We start from the raw sequence: 20,166 nt of genomic DNA on the forward strand, positions 1-20,166 counted from the left end.
TTGTTTTTTTCTGGAGATTAGACAGGACAGTGTTGCACTAATCAAGCCAGCTGGTAATAATTCCATGCTGGTAATAATTCCAATAATTTTTTTGGCATTAGCCTGAGAAAGAAACGGTCGATCCGATATTTCTCAGATGGTAAAAACATAACTTTGTCACATTTCTGATGTGAGCCTCCAGATTTAAATTTGAGTCAATTATGACACCAAGGTTCTTGACCTGGTCCTTGGTGTTGAGTGTAAATGTTTGTAAAGTTTGGCATTTAGTCGAGAGCCAGGAGTGTAGACTGAGGATCCTACTAAAATTTTCTCAGACTAAGAAGGGAATTGGTCCAGAAATAAAAACACGTTTTTGAATTCCCCTGGAGGTGTGGTTGAGATCGTGACTCAGGAGTCCAGGAGCTGCTTGACTTCCTGCAGAACTGAAATCCTGCCTTCCAGTTAGGAGACTCTGCTTTCTAGCACGCTGGGGCAGGTGCATACAGTTTCCGCAGTTCGACGGCGAGGTGAGTGCTGGCATTTTCTTCTGTCTAACAGTGTTTTTGCAATAATTGACTGATTTGACGTGGTCTTTCGGCAGTTGCTGCTCAGAGGCAGAGGGTCTGTAGGCCCTGCGGGTGATCGGAGCCCTGGTTAGACTACTGCTTTGCTCAATTCTTTGATGCGGCAGTCGTGTATGAAGCAGTATCGTCCTATCAGCTATCATCAGAAGAAGCCAATGATCTCTAGTGTGTAAAAATCCCAGGAGGTCAGCTGTTTCTGAGATGCTGCTCAAATCTTGCACATGACATGATTTCATGGAACACATCTTGGTAAAAAATAAATTAATACATTAATAAATTAATTAAAAGTAAATAAATCAGTGCAATCTGTGGGTGAATGTGAAATCAGTGCTACTATTGATACACTCCTTTCCAGTGACGTGCGGTGAGGTCGGTGACTGGGTAGGCAAGGGATATTCTTAAACGAAATTCTCAAAGATATTAGGCCTAGTTAGACTTTTAAAATTAGGGGCGCAAGAGGTAGTCTACAAATGCGTTTTCATATGACAACCATCCATTCAAAGTGTCATTCAAAGCACAGCGCAGTTTACACACTACATCCCAATTAAGAATCACACAAAGCTTTCCAAAAATCCACCAACACAATGTAGTGGGCGGAACCGAGGAGGTCTGCCACTACGGGGCTCATTCTAGATAGGCCGTGGCAGAAACAACTAGCTGGGGTCCTGCGTGGTGTTCAGGAAGAGCTGTGTATCCATGTGCTGAGGCATCCAAGCCCAGGTACGCTTGCTTATAAAGCGGCTATTTTAAACTTAGGAATCTTTATCTGATAAAGTAAACCTAAAACAGATCAGTTGTGGTGGCCACTCACCCGCAGGACATTTAAATCTAGATAATTCACGGCGATCTCGCCCATGTTTGGATTATCAGTATTCTCTCCCTGTTTGTAGAGTCCATTACCCAGGCACCCAAGAAGGTGAAGACGTATGCGGATATGCCACCAGTTTGTGGCGCAAAGAAGTTTTATGGAGTTTTACGCAAGCGAGTCTCCGTCTCTCCTTTGCATAACAATAGCTCCGTTTGTTTGTATTTTTAGATAGCCACGGCTGGCAAAAGCGGGCGAGCGACGCCAGTCGCGGTTTGTTTCTAGCTTGATTCTTGTTTCTTTTCTCTTTTGTTCCTTTCATTAATTTGTCTTTTACCCTGGTTACATCATGCTGTTTAACTGTAAAACCACTTCTCCGTGATAAGCCTGACGAGTTAATAGTTGCCAACCTCGTTAAGACCCATTTATGCTCTACATTAAATACGCATACGGATCCGGACGGAGCGTTCTGTCCGTACTCTGCGTTCATTACGTGCGTACTTGTGCACGTTTTTTCAAAGCTTACGGATACGGAGGAAACTGAGCAGAGAGACACGAAGACGACTTTGAAAAAATGGTAATAATATGGGAAATAATTATGTTGCGATGTATTTAATGCTGTCTCCGCTTTTGCCTATTTTAAGGTAGATTATTGACTGGTGTTAAATAAAGCGGTCTGCTGGCCCGTTGGCTCTCCTTCCTGCCTCGCCTGTCTCTGTCTCCCGCGGACCCGGAAGTAGCGAGCCTGGCTGCTACAGTTATATTACGAAAATAGTTCACTGAAACGTGTTTCTGAAAACATTTGAAGCGAGAAATAAGCCATACAGTTGCTGAATCTGTCTTCATTTTAGATCGACAACAGTTCGTTTAAAAGTAGCCGGCTCCTACCCAGACGTTGTCTCTCTCCCTTGAGAAGAGCAAGCACGGAAAACAGTATAGCCTGCTATTGCTAGCTGAGCCACAAAGCCACTCTCTTCTTTCATACCACTCCTGATGGAAGGAGCGCACAATTTTCTGTCCCTTGCGTTGATGAAGTTCGGGAAGTGCTGGTGTTGGTCTGCCTTTTTTAATTAAATCCAACTTTTGTTGGAAATCCAACTTACTAAACTTGTGAAATTGTTGCATCGACATGTTTCTGACTGTGTTGTAGGTTCTAAGCACCTTGTGGTTTCGTGCCGTTATGGCTGGAAGCCTCGCGCAGATGACACATATGATATGGCTACTGTAAAACACGCAAACCAGGCAATACGCATGCGCGGATTCTGAAGTCTCCTGAATGAATGAATCCTCAGCAGGGTCGGCAGAAGAGCTCTTGCCTACCCTGCCATTGAAAGTAATGAGAGGCGGGGACGCGCGTGTTCCACTGAGAGTAACGAGAGGCGGGGACGCGCGTCTTCCACTACAATGAAACGGAGTGCTGCAGCATATCCTGTACAGCCTAGCGCCTCACAACATATTTTAACGCCGTTTTAGACATTTTGGGAATTTTGAGCAAAAAGAACAGGACCAATAAAACACATGAAATATTAGAAAAACTATTTACATTTACATGTAAAACATTTATATTTTTGTTTTGTTTAGTAATTTTGATTGGATTATCACAGGGTAGGCACTGCCTACCCTGCCTACCCTGACCGCACGTCCATGCTCCTTTCCTACCCACTCCTTCTAGACTGACTTATCAGTCCTGGCCTCAACGGCATCACATTGAGGTTCAAATCCTACATCACAACTGAGTACAGTTTGTTTCACTAAAGAAATGCAGGTCCAGCTATATTGAAGTTAACCATGTATCAGTGCTGGGCCCACTTTAACATGTGCCTGCTCCTCCATGAAAGATTGCGTAACACCAAATATATATCTCGATTGAACCCGCTGCTGCCTCGCCCCTCCATCCTCATAAATAATTAGTCCCTAAATGATACAAAACCTCCTAAAACTCAGCAATAAATTTGTTTTTATTTGTAGTCTCCAAATCAACATTATCTACATCCCTTTGCTTTGAGTCCCACTCTCTGACTCCTGTAATTCAAAGTCCCTCCTGTGAACACCATATGAAATCTATTTAACATGCTGCCCTCTTCCATCTCTGCAGCATCTCCTGACTTCATCCCTCATTTTCCCACAACTCTAATTCTTATTCATGTGCTTATAACCCTGAGACCTTGAGACTGCTGTGCCAAGCATTACAGCTGAACTCCTCAACAAATTACAAATGGTCCACAAACCTATTCTCATACTCATCAAAACCCACAAACAACATCCAGATATTTATTTTAGATTTGTAATGTTGTAATGTGTCCTTGCATATCTTGAAAGGTGCGTATTATTATTATTGTTATTATTATTATTGTTATTATTTGTGTATGCTATGTTAGTGCATGCACAAAAGGCAATTGTCCTGTGTAAAGATCAGTGTCTTTACTCTGACTACTTACAAGGCTCTTTCCATCAGTTTCTTCTGAGTCTTCCCCTCAGTCTGTGCATCCTTGTGGCGGCCTCTTACGGCCAAGGCAGCACAGGACTGGGAGGAGTTGAGCTGAAGTATTGAGAGAGAGAGGGACAAAAGGACCTGGGAGCTGACCGAGAAGAGGAGAGGAGAGAAATTAATACATTAACTGTGTGGGGATAATGTTTTGTCGGAGGGTTCTATCCTTTATACATACACTGCCTGATCGAAGGTTATGGGGAGGTAAAGTGGATGTCCCGCTGAATTGCATTTTCAGTATACTGCTAAATGCTATGCTAGTGCATTTCATCAAAGAGGGCAGCAGCGACGACTTCATGTAAGCGAATTAAGCATTAAATCGTTCTGCAACCACAAAATTACAAGGCTCCGTATAATCAGCAAATTATCCAAACACAAAACCAAAGATGACATGAATTATCCTCGATTGGCCAGTCTTATAGCCCTTATGGCCCTCTTATATATGAACACAGATATAATTGTCAGTGGCATTACGTCCAATTGTGGACATTTCGTCACTATGAAAGGGAAAGTATGATGGGAGACTGAGTTTTAGTTTTAGATCTCGCTGATCTATAAACGTGAAACAGGACTTTCTACGAATTGAAATCCCATCGTATTCACAATATAGCTATGTATTTAAACCATGAAACATATATTTTGAATATAAGATTGAAAAACATATTATGTAGGGTACATTCATAAATGCACTCTGAAATAAGTTAATTTCCGAACGGTCAGTTAATCATGTAACATTAACGCTGACTTTAGCTAACGTTAGCTAGCTTGCTGTTGCTAAAGCTAGTGATATTGACAGTAGATAGTCGTTAACTAACGTTAATTCATCCCATGTATAAACATAATTATTGTAAGTTTTGTTACACTCATATGTGTATTGAATACTACTGGCTAGAGTAGCAATCAAGCCGCAACCATTGCATTTTGCAACAACTTCCATATGTCATTTTTAGATTGGAATCTCCTGACGCTCCGATAAACTGTCTTTTCTGTCAGAGGGCCCAGTGGGTGCTCTGAGAGCTCTGAATCTCCAAATGACCAGAGAGCAAAGGTGCGCTCTGGCACACTCAGAGCCTATTTACAAAACCAGAGAGCAAAGGTGCGCTCTGGCACACTCAGAGCCTATTAGTTTGTGAAAACAGTCCCCCAATGGACCCCCAAAAAGGCCCCTCTACCAAAACATCCATAAGCAATGTAAATAAAGACCAGTGTTAAGTTTTGCCCTGTATTTTTTCACTATTTTTAAGATGGAAGCCATAGCAATCAGCCACTCACCTATCATCAGTTACTCTCCTATCAACAGAGAGTACTCTGAGCACTCTCTGTCCATCCATTCTTCTGTATCTGATCTGCAACTGAACAGACACACAACCACCCGAGAGCAGGACTAAGGGAGAAAGAGAAATCATATTCTCGTAACCAGTAACACAACTCCCTGGGGCAAAAATACTGAAAGCACAGTCTTGGTCCTATTACATATACGTCGCTAACTCGGTTAGCCCGATTAGATCGTTGATGTTTTGGGATAAAAGACACTGTATCGTGCTCTCGCACAGGTACATTTTTACATGCTCTTGGCGACACTGAAAATATTATGGACTTTTATTTGTCCACTCGTTTCATACATAAATGCAACATACAGTGCATAATCATTAACAAATAAATATTTCCATAGTGCTCCCAAATGTCATGTGAGATTAACCACTTCATTACAATGTACAAGTTATTGGTAACGCAATTTCTTATTTTATTCATCAGAAGACTGATTTACTTGCTTTCTCGATATTGCCACCGCATTGAATTATATTATTTTTCATCCAATACTTGGGAAGTGCATGAAAGATGATATAAGTTCATGTTTCATTGCGCTGGTATTATCGGAAAGCAAGTAGCCTAAATCATTTTAAAGTCTGCATGTACCTGCCAGTTCCTCTCATTTTGGCCGTTCATGCTATGTTTGATTTGCGAGTAAAACCAACATAGGTTACATTGCAATAATTTGAAATATTTTGCTTTGTACAAGCCCACAAAGTTTATTTGACACCACACGCATGAAATTATCCTTTATCAAGCGACGTATATGAAATAGGGCCCTGGTCTCAAGCATTTGTGCTAACTTTGTGTGTCTTGCTCTCTTGCTTGGAACCTGAAGGTGATCTCCTTGCCAGCAGTCACATTCCCCACCTCTCTGATCCCCTTGTGTCCCTCCTGCCTCTCTCCTTTCACAGTCCTGGAAACAGACTAAGCATTAAGGGGGATGCCACAGTGAGAGAGTAAAAGGCGACATATACCCTCATATCACGCTTTATTAGGAACATTTTTACTTTATTACACCTACTTATTCATGCGATTATCTAATCAGCCAATTGTGTGGCAGCAGTGCAATGCATATAATCATGCAGATACGGGTCAGGAGCTTCAGTTTTTTGTGCATATTTACTATTCCAATATAGCCAATAATTATGGAGCCCACTGTCATGCACATATGCATGCATCCATACGTACATGTATTAATTACATTTGTAAGTATGGTTTGTAAGTATGGATGATGTCAACATGCACTTCTCAGAACTGAAATATGTCTCACCCTTAAAAACTGTATGTTGACTAAATAGGAATTGACACTTTCATGAACTCAGTTTTACTTTAAATTATGATGAAATCTCTTCAATGATATCAGTTACATTTTGCAAGACAATCCTATAATAATCAATATTTCTCTGACCTTCACGAGGAATGGAGTGAAAATAGGAAACCACAAGAACAACCTGTGTTTATGACTAAAAAGCAGGTAAGACAGAAATAGCTTTAGAACCTCTCCATATCCATACTCACAGTGTGGTAGGTAGCAGCAAGGTGACATCACAGTGTGTGGCTACTACCCAACAGTCCAACACCTGTTGGAGCTCGGTATGCAGATTGTTCGGACTGGCAACCACTGCCTAAGAGAAAAGACAGGGTATGCCCCATCACAGAGCTGCAATCTGCTTTCACGATCTGAGAAGGGAGAATTGTGAGGAGGGGACACAGTTGGGCTCTTACCTCCCCCCCAGTTCTGTCAGCTAGTATCCCCAGTTCATCCAGTCTGCAGTCTGTTCCCTCTATAGCCAACACTGACACTAATACCCTGCGAGAGAGTGAGAGTGAGAGTGAGACTGAGAGCGAGAATGTGTTAATAGTTTTTTGTTTTAGCCAGCTGTCTGCTGCGCTTAACAAGCATATTGAAATATCAAATTGTTAGACAGCTATGAAATTTAGTTTGCGAAATTGTGGCAAAACAATATAGCAACTCTTTAGTTCACAATGTTGGACTGCGAAGAAGACATGGACACTTTGCCCCAGAATACTGGTGTGCTTGGGGGGAAACATCTGCTTGCACAGACACAGGTGAGTCCCAGCAGTAGAAGAAATAGTTCTCAATTAAAATGTTTTTAGTCTGCGTCCCAAAAGGTTTTCTAATCTAGAAAATTCATCTCGGTGAAACTATCTGGATGGATAGTTAGTAAGTTTGCTTTCCTATATCCCCCATTGCCCCATCTATGCTGTGTAGCACCAATAAACTACACAAAAGACTGCAACTCAGCATATGTATACAAATAAAAATAAAAACAATTGTTGCACTGGCCCCATTTACTCTGCTGATAAGTCTGAGATAGCAAGAACAGTTGGTATTAACCCCTGATTAGCAGCATACTCCCCCAGGTCCTGGTAGAAGATGGTGGAAGAAATCAGTGAATGCGTGTCATCATCATCGAGATTCCCCAACTCTGTGTTGGCCTTTCCGTCTGTAAAGATAACCACCTACAGGAGAGAATCATATATTTTCCCAAATGACTTGAATTTCCAGTCATAGTTGCCATAATCTATATTTTACCATTTATCTCACATATTATTTTGAAATGACAAACAATATTCCCAATGGTACAGCAGAAATGTATTTACAATGGGAAAAGTACACCTGAAATCCAGATGTGGACCAGTGCAAACTAACCTTTGACCCAGGTTCTTGAGAGGCCATTGTGATGGCAATGAGTGCTGCTGGACCAAGTGCTGTGGCTCCACTCTCCTCAAGCCTAAAGACGACGGAACAATAAAAAAACAGTAAAAAGTGTATAACAACCATTGGTTGATCTTCCCAAAAATTCAACTTCCATTCTACCACTGACAATGATCGGGAATCAACCAAGATTTTTAGGCCCTGAAACCATGATATGGGATTTTTTTAGTTTAGATGTTTACAAATTAATTGGGTGGCCACAAGTTCAGCTCTGAATATGGCCCCAAAATTACTGAACATGATCCTTGTATATTGAGGAATATTCTGAAGCCAGGGTCTCAGAGTTTACCCTCAGTTGTTTATGTTTAAATGCCTTCCAGAATTGTGCAATCTTAACATCCTTTCAATTATTGATAGGCAAGGGAAGAGACTTATGCAGCATTGCACAAGGCATCCAGTTTTAACTGACAGAACAGCTATCACTCAACTCTCGCTCTCCAATGCAATGGAGTTGTATTCCTATTCTGATTAATGCTATTCATGCTAAATTTGTTGGTAGCTTTGTTGGTTGGTAGATAATTGTTGTCCTTTTTTAATCTGAACATGACTTTGTGTTGTTATTCTTCTTTTATTTTCCTCATGAATTTTCTAAAATGCTCAGTTCGAAATGAACATTTTAAGCATGTTTGTCCATTTTTTACAGGTCTCTTGTGACTGTCGCTTTCTGTACCTTTCGATTTGCCTCTCCAGGTGCTCTCTGCTCTCTGAGAGAGGCAGTGGGCTGGGGAAGCTCAGTGCTGCCTCCTTCAGGTAATCACTGTCAATGAGCTCTGCATCCTGGAAGACCCGGGTGGGCACCTCCCCATAGCCATGCAGTGCCACCTCAAAGCAAAAACACAAAAAGAGAAAAGAAAGAGAACGAGAATGTGGTGAAAAGAAAGAGAAAGAACAACCAAATGGGCAAGCTGAAGACCATATAGTACCAGATTACATTGCACTATGCCAATACTAACACGAAACAATAGAGACGTGTACTGTACATACATAGTGTACTGTCTGCAGTCATGTATTAGTCAGTACCTGATTGTTAAAGGTGATGAGTCCTACTCTAGTCAGTGGCTTCCTCCCGCTCAAACTGCAAATACACTGCACCAATGCCCGTTGTACACTCTGGGGACATCAATATGACTCATCATCAACATTTTCATAATGATCATTATAATTTTAAACAATTGCATCATCATCATCATCATCATCAACATCATTGTTTTTCATGTAATTGAACATTGACTGCAGCTCTGTATGAACCTATCCTTTCTCAAAGAGAAATAATGTTTAATTTATTTTTGTAGTTACTTTCATGAGAAAACTATGGTAAGTTTAAGCACCGGCATAATGAAAGTATAGGTTTGTTATATTTGTTCAGGGTTTATGGTGGAAGAAGCCAAGAACAACAGTATTTAAATTCAAACCCATTAATTCCCAGAGCCAACATAATATTAATCCTTCCACTTCCAGTGATCTAGATATGACATCACCTGAAGACGTGACCGGTAGATTGTCTCCCCACCTTCAGTCACCTGTGACAGAGAGTGGAGAGAAGGCTGAGTACAACATAGACGAAACATTGAAATAGGCAAGATTTAGTAATATTATTGCTCTCAAGCCTGGTTAATGTGTAGTAATGTTCAATTAGAAATAGTGCCTAATCAACTGTACACCATAAGAAATGGTGATTGATGACAGATGATCAGTAAGGTCACTGATTTAAAAATGGTAATGGAACAATCAAATGTTAGGTAGTAACTAGTAACAGACTAATACGACTAGTACCAGACTAGAAAATCTAAAGCTGAACTTTAAAATTATGATCTCAAGTGTTAAGCTTTGCAGTATGTGGCAGGAATGTGCAGACGCAGGACACAGAGTGTAGCAAAGACACCTCACATAGATCAACACAGACCAATACGTACTTGTGAGGTTATACACATTGATCCTGAGATATCGATACAGAATATGAGGAGTGGTTCAGCCGGCAATTTGGCAAGCTCATCAGGGTTCAAGAGGAAAAGACAGTCCTGACACCCCATTGGAGGAGAGTTCGGTTGAGAGGCAGCAGGTCCCCATAACTGGCAGAAGTAACACTTGCTCACCTTAAGAGAGAGAGAGAAAGAGAGAGGGAGGGAGATATTTAATCAGCCAATCACGTGGTAGCAACTAAATGCAGACGTGGTCAAGAGTTTCAGCTGTTTTTCAGACCAATTGTCAGAATGGGGAAGAAATGTGATCTTAGTGACTTTGACCGTGGAATGATTGTTGGTGCTGGACAGAGTGGTTTGAATATCTCAGAAACTGCCGATCACCTGGGATATTCACACACAACAGTCTCTAGAGTGTGCAGAGAATCACAAAAAACATCCAGTGAGCAGTTCTGTGGGCAGAAATGCATTGTTAACGAGAGGTAAGAGGAGAAGGACCAGACTGGTCGAAGCTGCCAGGAAGGTGACCGTAATGCAAATAACCACGCATTACAACAGTGGTATGCAGAAGAGCATCTCTGAACACACAGCGTGTCAAATCTCCAAGTGGATAGGCTAAAGCAGCAGAAGACTTAACCCTTGTATTATGTTAATATGTTATGACCGCTTTTATTTTGGGGTCTAATTGAGCCCAGCAGTTTAAATAAACACACAATTATTGTTATAGAAATATTTTGACACTTTTGGTTCTCGCTTTCTTATTGTTTCCAAAATGACTAGCCTTTTATCCATTAATCTAAAAAAACTGTGGAAAACATTTTTAGAGACTAAGATACAGTAAATGAAATTGAAGCACCTGTATGGGAAAGTGATACCAGAATCATCCACAGAGAAATCTGAGATAAAAAATAAAATATATTATATTATATATATAATATATACTTATATTTTCTTAGATTTTATACAGTTACAGAGGGTCAAAAGAACCCCACACAACACATTTGTATGCAAAATTGGTACAGGACTTAGCATAGCGCTATGCTTATTGCATGTTTACCATTTAATCCCATCAAATTAGAAAATAAGAAAAAATATACAGTATCAATATGAAACAAGGTTAACTGACTTTAAGATATATCAAACACTAAATGTAGGGAGGGTTAATAAGTCTAAAAAATAATTCTAATAAATACCCACTGTGCCCACTGTGTATATTACTTTGTTTTCCAAAGAGAGAGCGCAAAATTATATTCTTTGCCATTTCTGTGACATTTACTGTGCGCTAAGTGCTACCACATTGTGTTTATTTTTCCAATAACCATTATAATTAGTGTAAATTACCATGTTATCATAACAGGAATCCAGGGCTGATCCACATTGTGAGCAGGAGATTGGCACACCCTCCATTGTTTGCACTGTGATTCAACAAACATAAACACAATCAGCATCATACTGGATACATATTATGTCAGCCCAACACTAACAAACAGATAACTCAATAGAGAGAATAGAGTCTGAACTATTGATAAAGACGAATGTAATATGGAAGCACTGGGTGAAAGTGTTACACTACACACATGCACACACATCACACAAAAATGTACATAATTTACGTACCATTTTCTTCAGTCACAAGAGTCCCCAAACTAACAAGAATTACATTTGGGTTGCCTGGCAATGGCTCGTTATCCAGGAAAGCTGTGTAATTCATTGACATTAATGAGCATCTCAATTATGTATCATGTAATCACAGCTGGCATCACAGGAACACATTCTCACCTAAACACTGGCATCCTGACTTAAATGTGGTGAGTGACACTTCTGTGGGCTGCTATATGCATCTCCGGGAGCTGCTGAGTGGACTGAGTTAGTGAGTGATCTGCAGACTGACACAACTGATGAAACCAGAAACATACTACTGCTGTTTTCAATGTGTCTTCAGATGTGACTACAGTAGTCACACATGCAGCAGGATTGGCTTGTACAGACTCTGTGAATAAATGTCTCAGTGACAAAGGTGCGTACTCATGTATGGTTATAACATCCGCATACCCTTGTGTCCACATAAACCCTAAATCGGACTAACTCCTTGAAATAACATGGGCTCTCACCTGGATTGGTGGAGGCTGGGGCATGAGAGTCAACCTGTGGGGCAATGGGAGTCGAAGACGTGGTGGATTTAGGCAACAGGACCACGTAATCTGGAATTCTCTTCATAAAGGAAGGGCGAGGAGGGAGGGGTGGTGCTAGAACCAGAGCAAAACATGGCTTCATTTCTGGATTGAGAGTAGGGCAAATCTTTTGCAGAAAATTAACATCTAAATTTCTGTTGTGTAGTTAGCCTGACTCTTCATGCATCAATAAAGTGACCAGTGAGGGCATCTGTAGCATAAACACAGATATAATATGCCTAATATGAAACAAAACAAAAGTGGGACATGGGGAACTGTGTCTACCGTCAGTGTACCAATTTCAACTTAGAGAGGAACTGTATCACATCTGCCATCAAGTAATGAAATGCCGTAGTCAGTGTCATATGTCACAAAACGTCCAAACCAAATCTCAAGTGAATTATGAGTGAATTGAACAATAGTATTCACTATTCCGTTATTTTCAAATTGATTCATATTGGATGAGCCTACATTTACACTCAAGTCTGATGGAAATGTGCAAGATAAGCTCACCTGACTTTACATGTAACTTGCTATTAGCCACATTGATGAGATGTCTCAGCCCCACCCCACTGCCTTCTGGGATGTTATATGAATACTCAGGATCAGATGGATGTTTCTCAATCTCTGGGAGGGTATAGGTCAGCTGCTTGGGGAGGTCATAGGTCAGCTCCTGCTCTTGAGAGTCAAAATTGAGGTCTTTCAAAGGCTGTGAAGCAGGTACCGGAAGACAGTTGTTATCCAGTTGGGCCCTCATTGGTGGAGGTAAGAGAGCTGTATGAGGAAGTGGAGAGAAACTGTGTAAACACCCTCATTATAGTCCTGCTCAATGTCAGTGCTGATTCTGGGCACTGTACACTGTCAGGTCCTACAAAGAGTTTTGGTCACTCACTGATTTGATTTCTTTTTTTTCAGGATTTTTCCCTTTTTCTCCCAATTTGGTACCTCGTCTGATTCAATTGGAGGTAGTCGTATTAGATGTACCGCCCGTACCCCGTCCCTCGGCGGCCCGAATGAGAGCAACACGCCTTCTTCAAGCCGTCTCGTCTCGTGCCCGTTGCCGTGATTCCGAAGCGCCGGGGTGCTTATTGTGCGGCGATCTAATAACCCTGCCGAGTCCCTCCCTCTGGAGCAGCGAGCCAATTACTGCTGCCCCACGTGAGCCGGCCAAACTTGGCTTTTGGCAGGACCGAGAATCGAACCCCGGTCCCTGGAGTGCAACTGCAGCAAACTGCAACCGCAAGTCTGCTGCGTCTTAGCCTGTTGCGCCACCGCGGCTCCCCGAGTATTTGATTTCTGTTGCTTACCTTTTCTCACGACTGCTGAGGGTGCAACAGGTCTGCATGGACCTTCTGGGGCTGGGTTGGCAGATTCAGCTTTGAGGAGAAAGGCTGAATTCTCATACGCGGGCAGGTTATTCACAATGTTCTTTGCGTCTTCACTGACAGCCATTTGCCCCAAAATTCTCTTTTCTGGGGAAGCAACTGGAGGTTTCGCAGAACAGGCAGGAGGCGGTGGTGGGGGTGTGCGGGGACGTGATATCTTGAGAGGAGGGAGGAGAGCTAAGAACAATGGGGTTCAAGTGTAAAAAGTTAGCATATATATAAATGGCAAAGACTTCAACAGAGAAGATCAAATAAAATATAACAGAAGAGAGTAGGGTAGATTTTTTAGAAAGATTAATGTAATTATCAAGAAAAAGTAACTTGTATAAAGTCATTAACAATAATTAAAAGTTACTGGCTTGCAAAACTCATAAGTGACTATAGTATATACACCCAGTGAGCACTTTATTAGGTATTTATTAGACTTATTATTTTTTTGCTGCTGTAGCCTATCCACGTATTGTGTGTTCAGAGATGCTCTACTACATACCACTGTTGTAATGTGTGGTTATTTGCATTACTGTCACCTTCCTGTCAGTTTTGACAGTCTGACCCTTCTCCTCTGGTCCCTCTCATTAACAAGGTGTTTTTTCCCACAGAACTGCTGCTCACTGGATGTTTTTCACACAATTCTCTGCAAACTCTAGAGACTGTTGTGTGTGTAAATCCCTGGAGATCAGCAGTTTCTAAGATATTTAAATCACCATGTCTGGCACCAACAATCATTCCATGATCAAAGTCACTTACATGATGTCTTCCCCATTCTGACATTTGATCTGAAAAACTGCTGAAACTCTTGACCATGTCTACATGGTTTTATGCATTTAGTTGCTGCCACATGATTTACTGATTAAATATTTGCGTAAACAAGCAGGTGTACAGGTCTACCTAATAAAGTGTTCAGTGAGTGAGTCAGTGAGTGTACATAATCAATTTGAAATATCTCACCTGAACGCTTAAAGGCATTATGGTTTGGTTTTGATTGCTGATTGGTTAGAGGAGGGACATAAACAAATCCACACGCAAATTCCATTGGTTGAATGATACTGTCCTGTTAAAAAAAATTGAGATTTGCGTATTTATGTACTCAGACAACTCAGTTTATACTATTAGTAAATCTAAGTTTTACCAGGAACCAGTAAGATGACCGTTGTCACAGGAAGAAGCAGATCCGATGTTCGTCATTAGAAAACAGGAAAGTTTATTACAATCAGGAAAATGTTCCAAAGAGCAATGGTGTTAGGGATGTTTTAAAGGATTACATTTGCATATATTCAAATATGTCTACAAATCCAAGTGTAACCTCTGATTGGTGGTAAGGAATTGTGCCTATCCCGAGCACCTCGGATTGGGCCATTCAAATCCTTAATGGTTGTGAGGCCTTGCCCCGCTCCCCCCTGGAGTCCAGTGGAAAATCCCCAGAGGGGGAACCTTGAAACTGATACCGGTCATTATCATATGTGAAGTGGTCCAATACACAAATTTGTCTGTCTCCCAACAATACCCAGATGCACATATACATGTACGCACATGTACACATCCATCCATCCATTATCTTAACCCGCTTATCCTAAACAGTCACAGGGGGGCTGGAGACTATCCCAGCATACATTGGGCGAAACGCCATTCCACCACAGGGCACTCACACCATTCACTCTCACACTCATACCCACGGGCAGCCTAACCTGCCTAACCTGCATGTCTTTGGACTGTGGGAGGAAACCGGAGTACCCGGAGGAAACCCACACGAACACCAGGAAAACATGCAAACTCCACACAGAGAGGCCCCGGCTGACTGGGATTCGAACCCAGGACCTCCTTGCTGTGAGGTGGCCGTGCTACCCACTGCACCATCCTTGCCACCACGCATGCACACAGGCACTCATAATTGACACACATGATAGAAAATCATCTTTTAATATGGAGATGCATTATGGATGATGACCCCTTATGTGTGTACTGATTTTAAGCTTTAATTTTTCAACTTCACTAAATGTTAAATCCTCCCTCCACTGGACTGATCTTTTCTGCTTACACAAACTATCAGGATTGTGGCAGGATGCATATTCTCTCAAGCCCTCTGATAGACTTGGATTAAATGCTATTACAGTACTGTGCAAAAGTTTTAGGCAGTTGTGAAAAAATGCTGTAAAGTAAGAATTGAAATGTTCATAGTTTTATCAATTAACAAATGCATGAACAGAATAAGTGAACAAACAGAAGAAAAATCTAAATCAAATCAATATTTGGTGTGACCACCCTTTGCCTTCAAAACAGCATCAATTCTTCTAGGAATACTTGCACACAGTTTTTGAAGGAACTGGGCAGGTAGGTTGTTTCAAAGAACTTGGAGAACTAGCCACAGTTCTTCTGTGGATTTAGGCAGCCTCAAATGCTTCTGTCTCTTCGAGTAATCCCAGACAGACTTGATGATGTTGAGATCAGGGCTCTGTGGGGGCCATACCATCACTTCAGTCACGACAGTTCTTAATGACATTGGTTGTATGTTTGGGGTTGTTGTCCTGCTGCAGAATAGATTTGGGGCCAATCAGATGCCTCCCTGATGGTATTGCATGACGGATAAGTATCTGCCTACTTCTCAGCATTGAGGAGACCATTACTTCTGACCAAATCCCTAACTCCATTTGCAGAAATGCAGGCCCAAATTTGCCAGGAACCTCCACCATGCTTCACTGTTGACTGCAGACATTCATTCTTGTCCCGCTCTCCACCTGCTGCCATTTTTCTGTACCCCAGTTCCTGTGTTTTCATGCATAGTTGAGTCGCTTGGCCATGTTTCCATGTCGGAGGTATGGCTTTTTGGCCGCAATTCTTCCATGAAGACCACTTCTGACCAGACTTCTCCGTCCCACTGGTTTCTGCCAATTCTGAGCTGATGGCACTGCTGGACATCTTCCAATTGCAAAGGGAAGTAAGTATGATGTGTCTTTCATCTGCTGCACTAAGTTTCCTTGTCTGACCACTGCGTCTACGGTCCTGAACGTTGCCTGTTTCTCTGTGCTTCTTCTACAGAGCTTGGATAGCACATCTGGAAACCCCTGTCTGCCTTGAAATTTCTGCCTGGGGGAGACCTTGCTGATGCCGTATAACCACCGTCTTGTTGCTATGCTCAGTCTTGCCATGGTGTATGACTTCTGACATTAAACTGTCTTCAGCAACCTCACCTTGGACGCAGAGTTTGACTGTTCCTCGCCCAGTTTTAACCATCCTACACAGCTGTTTCTGTTTCAGTTAATGATTGTGTTTCAACCTACATATTAACTTGATCATTAGCTCCTGTTTGGTATAATTGGTTAATCACACACCTGACTATATGCCTACAAAATCCCTGACTTTGTGCAAGTGCACCTAGAAGAATTGATGCTGGTTTGAAGGCAAAGGTTGGTCACACCAAATATTGATTAGATTTGGTTTTTTTTTCTGTTCACTCACTTTGCATTTTGTTAAGTGATAAAATAAACTATTAACATTTCTATTTTTGAAAGCATTCTTACTTTACAGCATTTTTTCACACCTGCCTAAAACTTTTGTACATGGATTAGAAATTGTTCAGAGCACTTGGGTATTTATTAGACTTGTTTTTTCTTCTGCTGTCTTCTGCTGCTTTAGCCTATCCTCTTATAGGTTTAATGTGTTGTGTGTTTCGAGATGCTTTTCTGCATACCAGTGCTGTAATGTGTGGTTATTTGCGTTACTTCGCCTCTGAGCTCTCTCATTAAAAACCTTGTTTTTGCCCGCAGAACTGCTGCTCACCGGATGTTTTTCACACCATTCTCTGCATACTCTAGAGACTATAGTGCGTGAAAATCCCAGGAGATCAGCAGTTTCTGAGATACTCAAACCACCCTGTCTGGCACCAATAATCATCCCATGGTCAATGTCACTTAGATCATAAGCCGCCTCCAAAAGTATTGGAACAGCAAGGCCAATTCCTTTGTTTTTGCAATACACTGTGAATACATTTGGGGTTGAGATAAAAAGATGAACACAAGACAAGAGTTCAGAACTAAAGCTTTTATTTCCTGGTATTTACACCAAGATGTGTTAAACTACTTAGAACATAGCACATTTCATGTCAGACCACTTCCAAAGACAGCTCTCTGGTCTTCATGTTGGTTTATCTTTTCTAACACAAGTGCAGTGTTCACAAACAAAACCCTGGGCTAAAACCAAGAATAGACATTCAGAACGACTTCAAAAGGAGGACGGCCCAATCTAAATCCATAGCCAGCATAGAGCCACACTATTTACAGCATCTTCCAAGGATTCAGAGATGTAGCTCCCCCTAGCTCCCCCTTATGTAAGTCTATAAACACGAGTGACATGTATGTGCAAATCATAGGTTTTCTTTCACATTTCTGCCCCAAATGCCGCCCCTTCACGATTCCTGAGCTATGAAAAAAAAAACTACTAAATTCATAACCAAGAAAAAAAGTTCTTTACTAAAGCTTTCCGTATATTAATTTGAAGCTTGTACTTGGTCAGATAAATATACTAAATGTTACTTTCCCCAAAACCAACTTTCTTTCTTCGCATTGTCAGTTGATGTGAATTGCCAAAATTATAGTGGCTTGTTGGCATGGGTTTTTTTGTGCCAAGGTGTCATCATTTTTTTGGTGTATTTCTAGTGTACTGGAAGAGAATAACAAACAGGGGCCCTATTACCCCAGTGGTGTTTAACCCCTTCCTACTCTATGCCACATTTTGTCTAACTACTGTAACTATACTCATTACTCATTTTGCAAGGTTACCTGATGATTTTATGTTGCTAAGGTATTGCAAATGTTGAACTGATTCTTTAGATGTGGTAAATTCTATACTAAACAGTGGGCAATACTGAAGCTGGTTTAACACCCCTTGCAAAGATGACAGGCATGAGTCTTCTCCTATAATTTGTGATAAGGGTAGAGAACACACTTGGAGGGATGTTTCACCATTCCTCCATGCAGAACTTTTCAGAAACATTCAGATATCATTGGGTTTGAGCTTATGGACCCCCCTCTTCAGTTCAGATGGCAGGTATTTGATAGGATTTAAGTTTGAAGGCTGAGACGGCCATTGCAGAACAAGGATGTTATTTTTCACTTAATTATTTATGTGTGGATTTTGATGTATGTTTGGAGTCATTGTACTGCTGGACAATTTACCAAAGATAAAGTCTCAGCTTCCTAGCAGACTTGAAAACATCAATGACCCACCTCCACATTAGGCATGAGGTGCTTCTCTTTGTATACATTGCTCTTTTGACACCAAACATGTTGATGGTTTCTATAGCCAAAATGTTCAATTCTGGTCTCATCTGACAATATCATACTATTCCAGTCATAATTCCAACAAGGCTTGGCAAAGTCCAGATGCTTGGTTGTCTGTATTGAGCTCAGTAAGGGTTTTGTGCCACCCTTCCAAAGAGTTTGTTGGCATTGAGGTACCATTGACCTGGTGACCCCAAGATGAAATCTCTGCAATTCGCAAAATGTGATCCTTGGGTTCTTTATGGCCTCCCTAGCAAGTTATGCTTATAAGTGGGCTTACCACAGGTGTTTGAAATACAAACATTTCATGAATGAAAACCGGAATGTAAGCTTTGGCTCAGAAATACAACAAACTGCTGCAGTCAAAAAATGTCTGTGTAGAATGTATTATATGATTATATTACATTCTAAACAAGTCCAACATTTGATGGCCCTTGATTTATGTAATTTAAAGCAAGTTGAATGATAATGTGTGTGTATGCGCGAGGACATGAGCGAGTGTGCACATGCACTATACTCACAAACTGCTTATCGAAGAGGTGGGACACAAGAGAATGTTGCAATTCAAACAACAGTTGAATCACACTAGCGAGAACAAAGTAACGTAGGTCCCAACCCAAAAAGCTAATATTTTTTTCATTATTCTTTTTCACACCAGTCACAAACAAATGCATTTGTTTTCGTTACTACTGTTCAAGTTCTTTTTTTTCTTTCTTTTTCTTTGTTAATGTTCAAGCCCCACAAACTGGTTAAACCAGTCCTGTCATTCTAGTTCTTTCCATGCAGTTGTACCACAAGTAATATGTAAGAGATGGGAAAAAGGAGGGAAAAAGCCATGAATTGTACAGCACAACATACAGGCACTGGTTCACAAAAGGCACACAGAACACCATGATTTCAGACACACATTGTAAACACACATAATAAAGACATTCAGTGCAACTGAATACACACATGAATATGCTGAAAGATTGTGGAAAGCAACAATGAATCAAAAGAGAGAGCTGATCCAAGAAACAGACAGAATGTAGCAAGAACGTAATATTAAATACAGTGCAGATGTACTGAGGCAGAATGCACAATGCACATCCAACGCAGAAAGGACTTACCAGTACCTGCTTCCTGCTTGAAGAAGCAGTCTCATAGCATACCAGAGCTGCAGTGAGAAGGAAGTGCGTGGGACAGGAGTAAATGACAGAAAAAAAGGAGGGGAGAGAGAGGACTATCAAGCATTGGAGAATTTAAAAAGAGAGTGAAACCACTCGCGTACATTCAGTGAGCACTTTATTAGGTATTTGTTAGACTTGTTTTTTTTTACTTCTACTGCCGTGGCCTATCCACTTAGTTATGATGCGTTGTGTGTTCAGAGATCACATTTTTTCCCCATTCTGATGGTTAATGTGACTGAAACTGAAGCTCCTGACCCATATCTACATGATTGTATGCACTGCACTGCTGCCACACAATTGGCCTAGATAATTGTGTCTGAATAAAGTGCTCAGTGAGTG

At 41.2% G+C, this 20,166-nt stretch overlaps 1 protein-coding gene across 2 annotated transcripts in view; it reads right to left on the minus strand.

Annotated features, from left to right (window-relative positions):
- The window catches only part of LOC133121524 (circularly permutated Ras protein 1-like), a 30,222-nt gene extending 10,067 nt beyond the window's left edge, over positions 1–20,155 (minus strand). For both annotated transcript variants that reach the window (XM_061230750.1, XM_061230749.1), the window contains exons 1-18: positions 19,768–20,155; positions 14,334–14,436; positions 13,308–13,562; positions 12,514–12,774; positions 11,941–12,075; positions 11,447–11,527; positions 11,171–11,244; positions 9,824–10,003; positions 9,389–9,430; positions 8,931–9,020; positions 8,581–8,732; positions 7,845–7,926; positions 7,530–7,654; positions 6,896–6,980; positions 6,689–6,795; positions 5,971–6,083; positions 5,129–5,240; positions 3,807–3,947 (exon numbers count right to left, since the gene is read on the minus strand). In XM_061230750.1, coding sequence (XP_061086734.1) covers positions 3,807–3,947; positions 5,129–5,240; positions 5,971–6,083; positions 6,689–6,795; positions 6,896–6,980; positions 7,530–7,654; positions 7,845–7,926; positions 8,581–8,732; positions 8,931–9,020; positions 9,389–9,430; positions 9,824–10,003; positions 11,171–11,244; positions 11,447–11,527; positions 11,941–12,075; positions 12,514–12,774; positions 13,308–13,562; positions 14,334–14,418 — 2,120 coding nt within the window. In that variant the 5' untranslated portion in view covers positions 14,419–14,436; positions 19,768–20,155. The remainder of the gene's footprint in view (positions 1–3,806; positions 3,948–5,128; positions 5,241–5,970; positions 6,084–6,688; positions 6,796–6,895; positions 6,981–7,529; positions 7,655–7,844; positions 7,927–8,580; positions 8,733–8,930; positions 9,021–9,388; positions 9,431–9,823; positions 10,004–11,170; positions 11,245–11,446; positions 11,528–11,940; positions 12,076–12,513; positions 12,775–13,307; positions 13,563–14,333; positions 14,437–19,767) is intronic.
- Positions 20,156–20,166: the final 11 nt, after the last annotated feature.

This window comes from Conger conger, chromosome 2 (assembly GCF_963514075.1).
Source record: "Conger conger chromosome 2, fConCon1.1, whole genome shotgun sequence".
Lineage (NCBI taxonomy): Eukaryota > Metazoa > Chordata > Actinopteri > Anguilliformes > Congridae > Conger > Conger conger.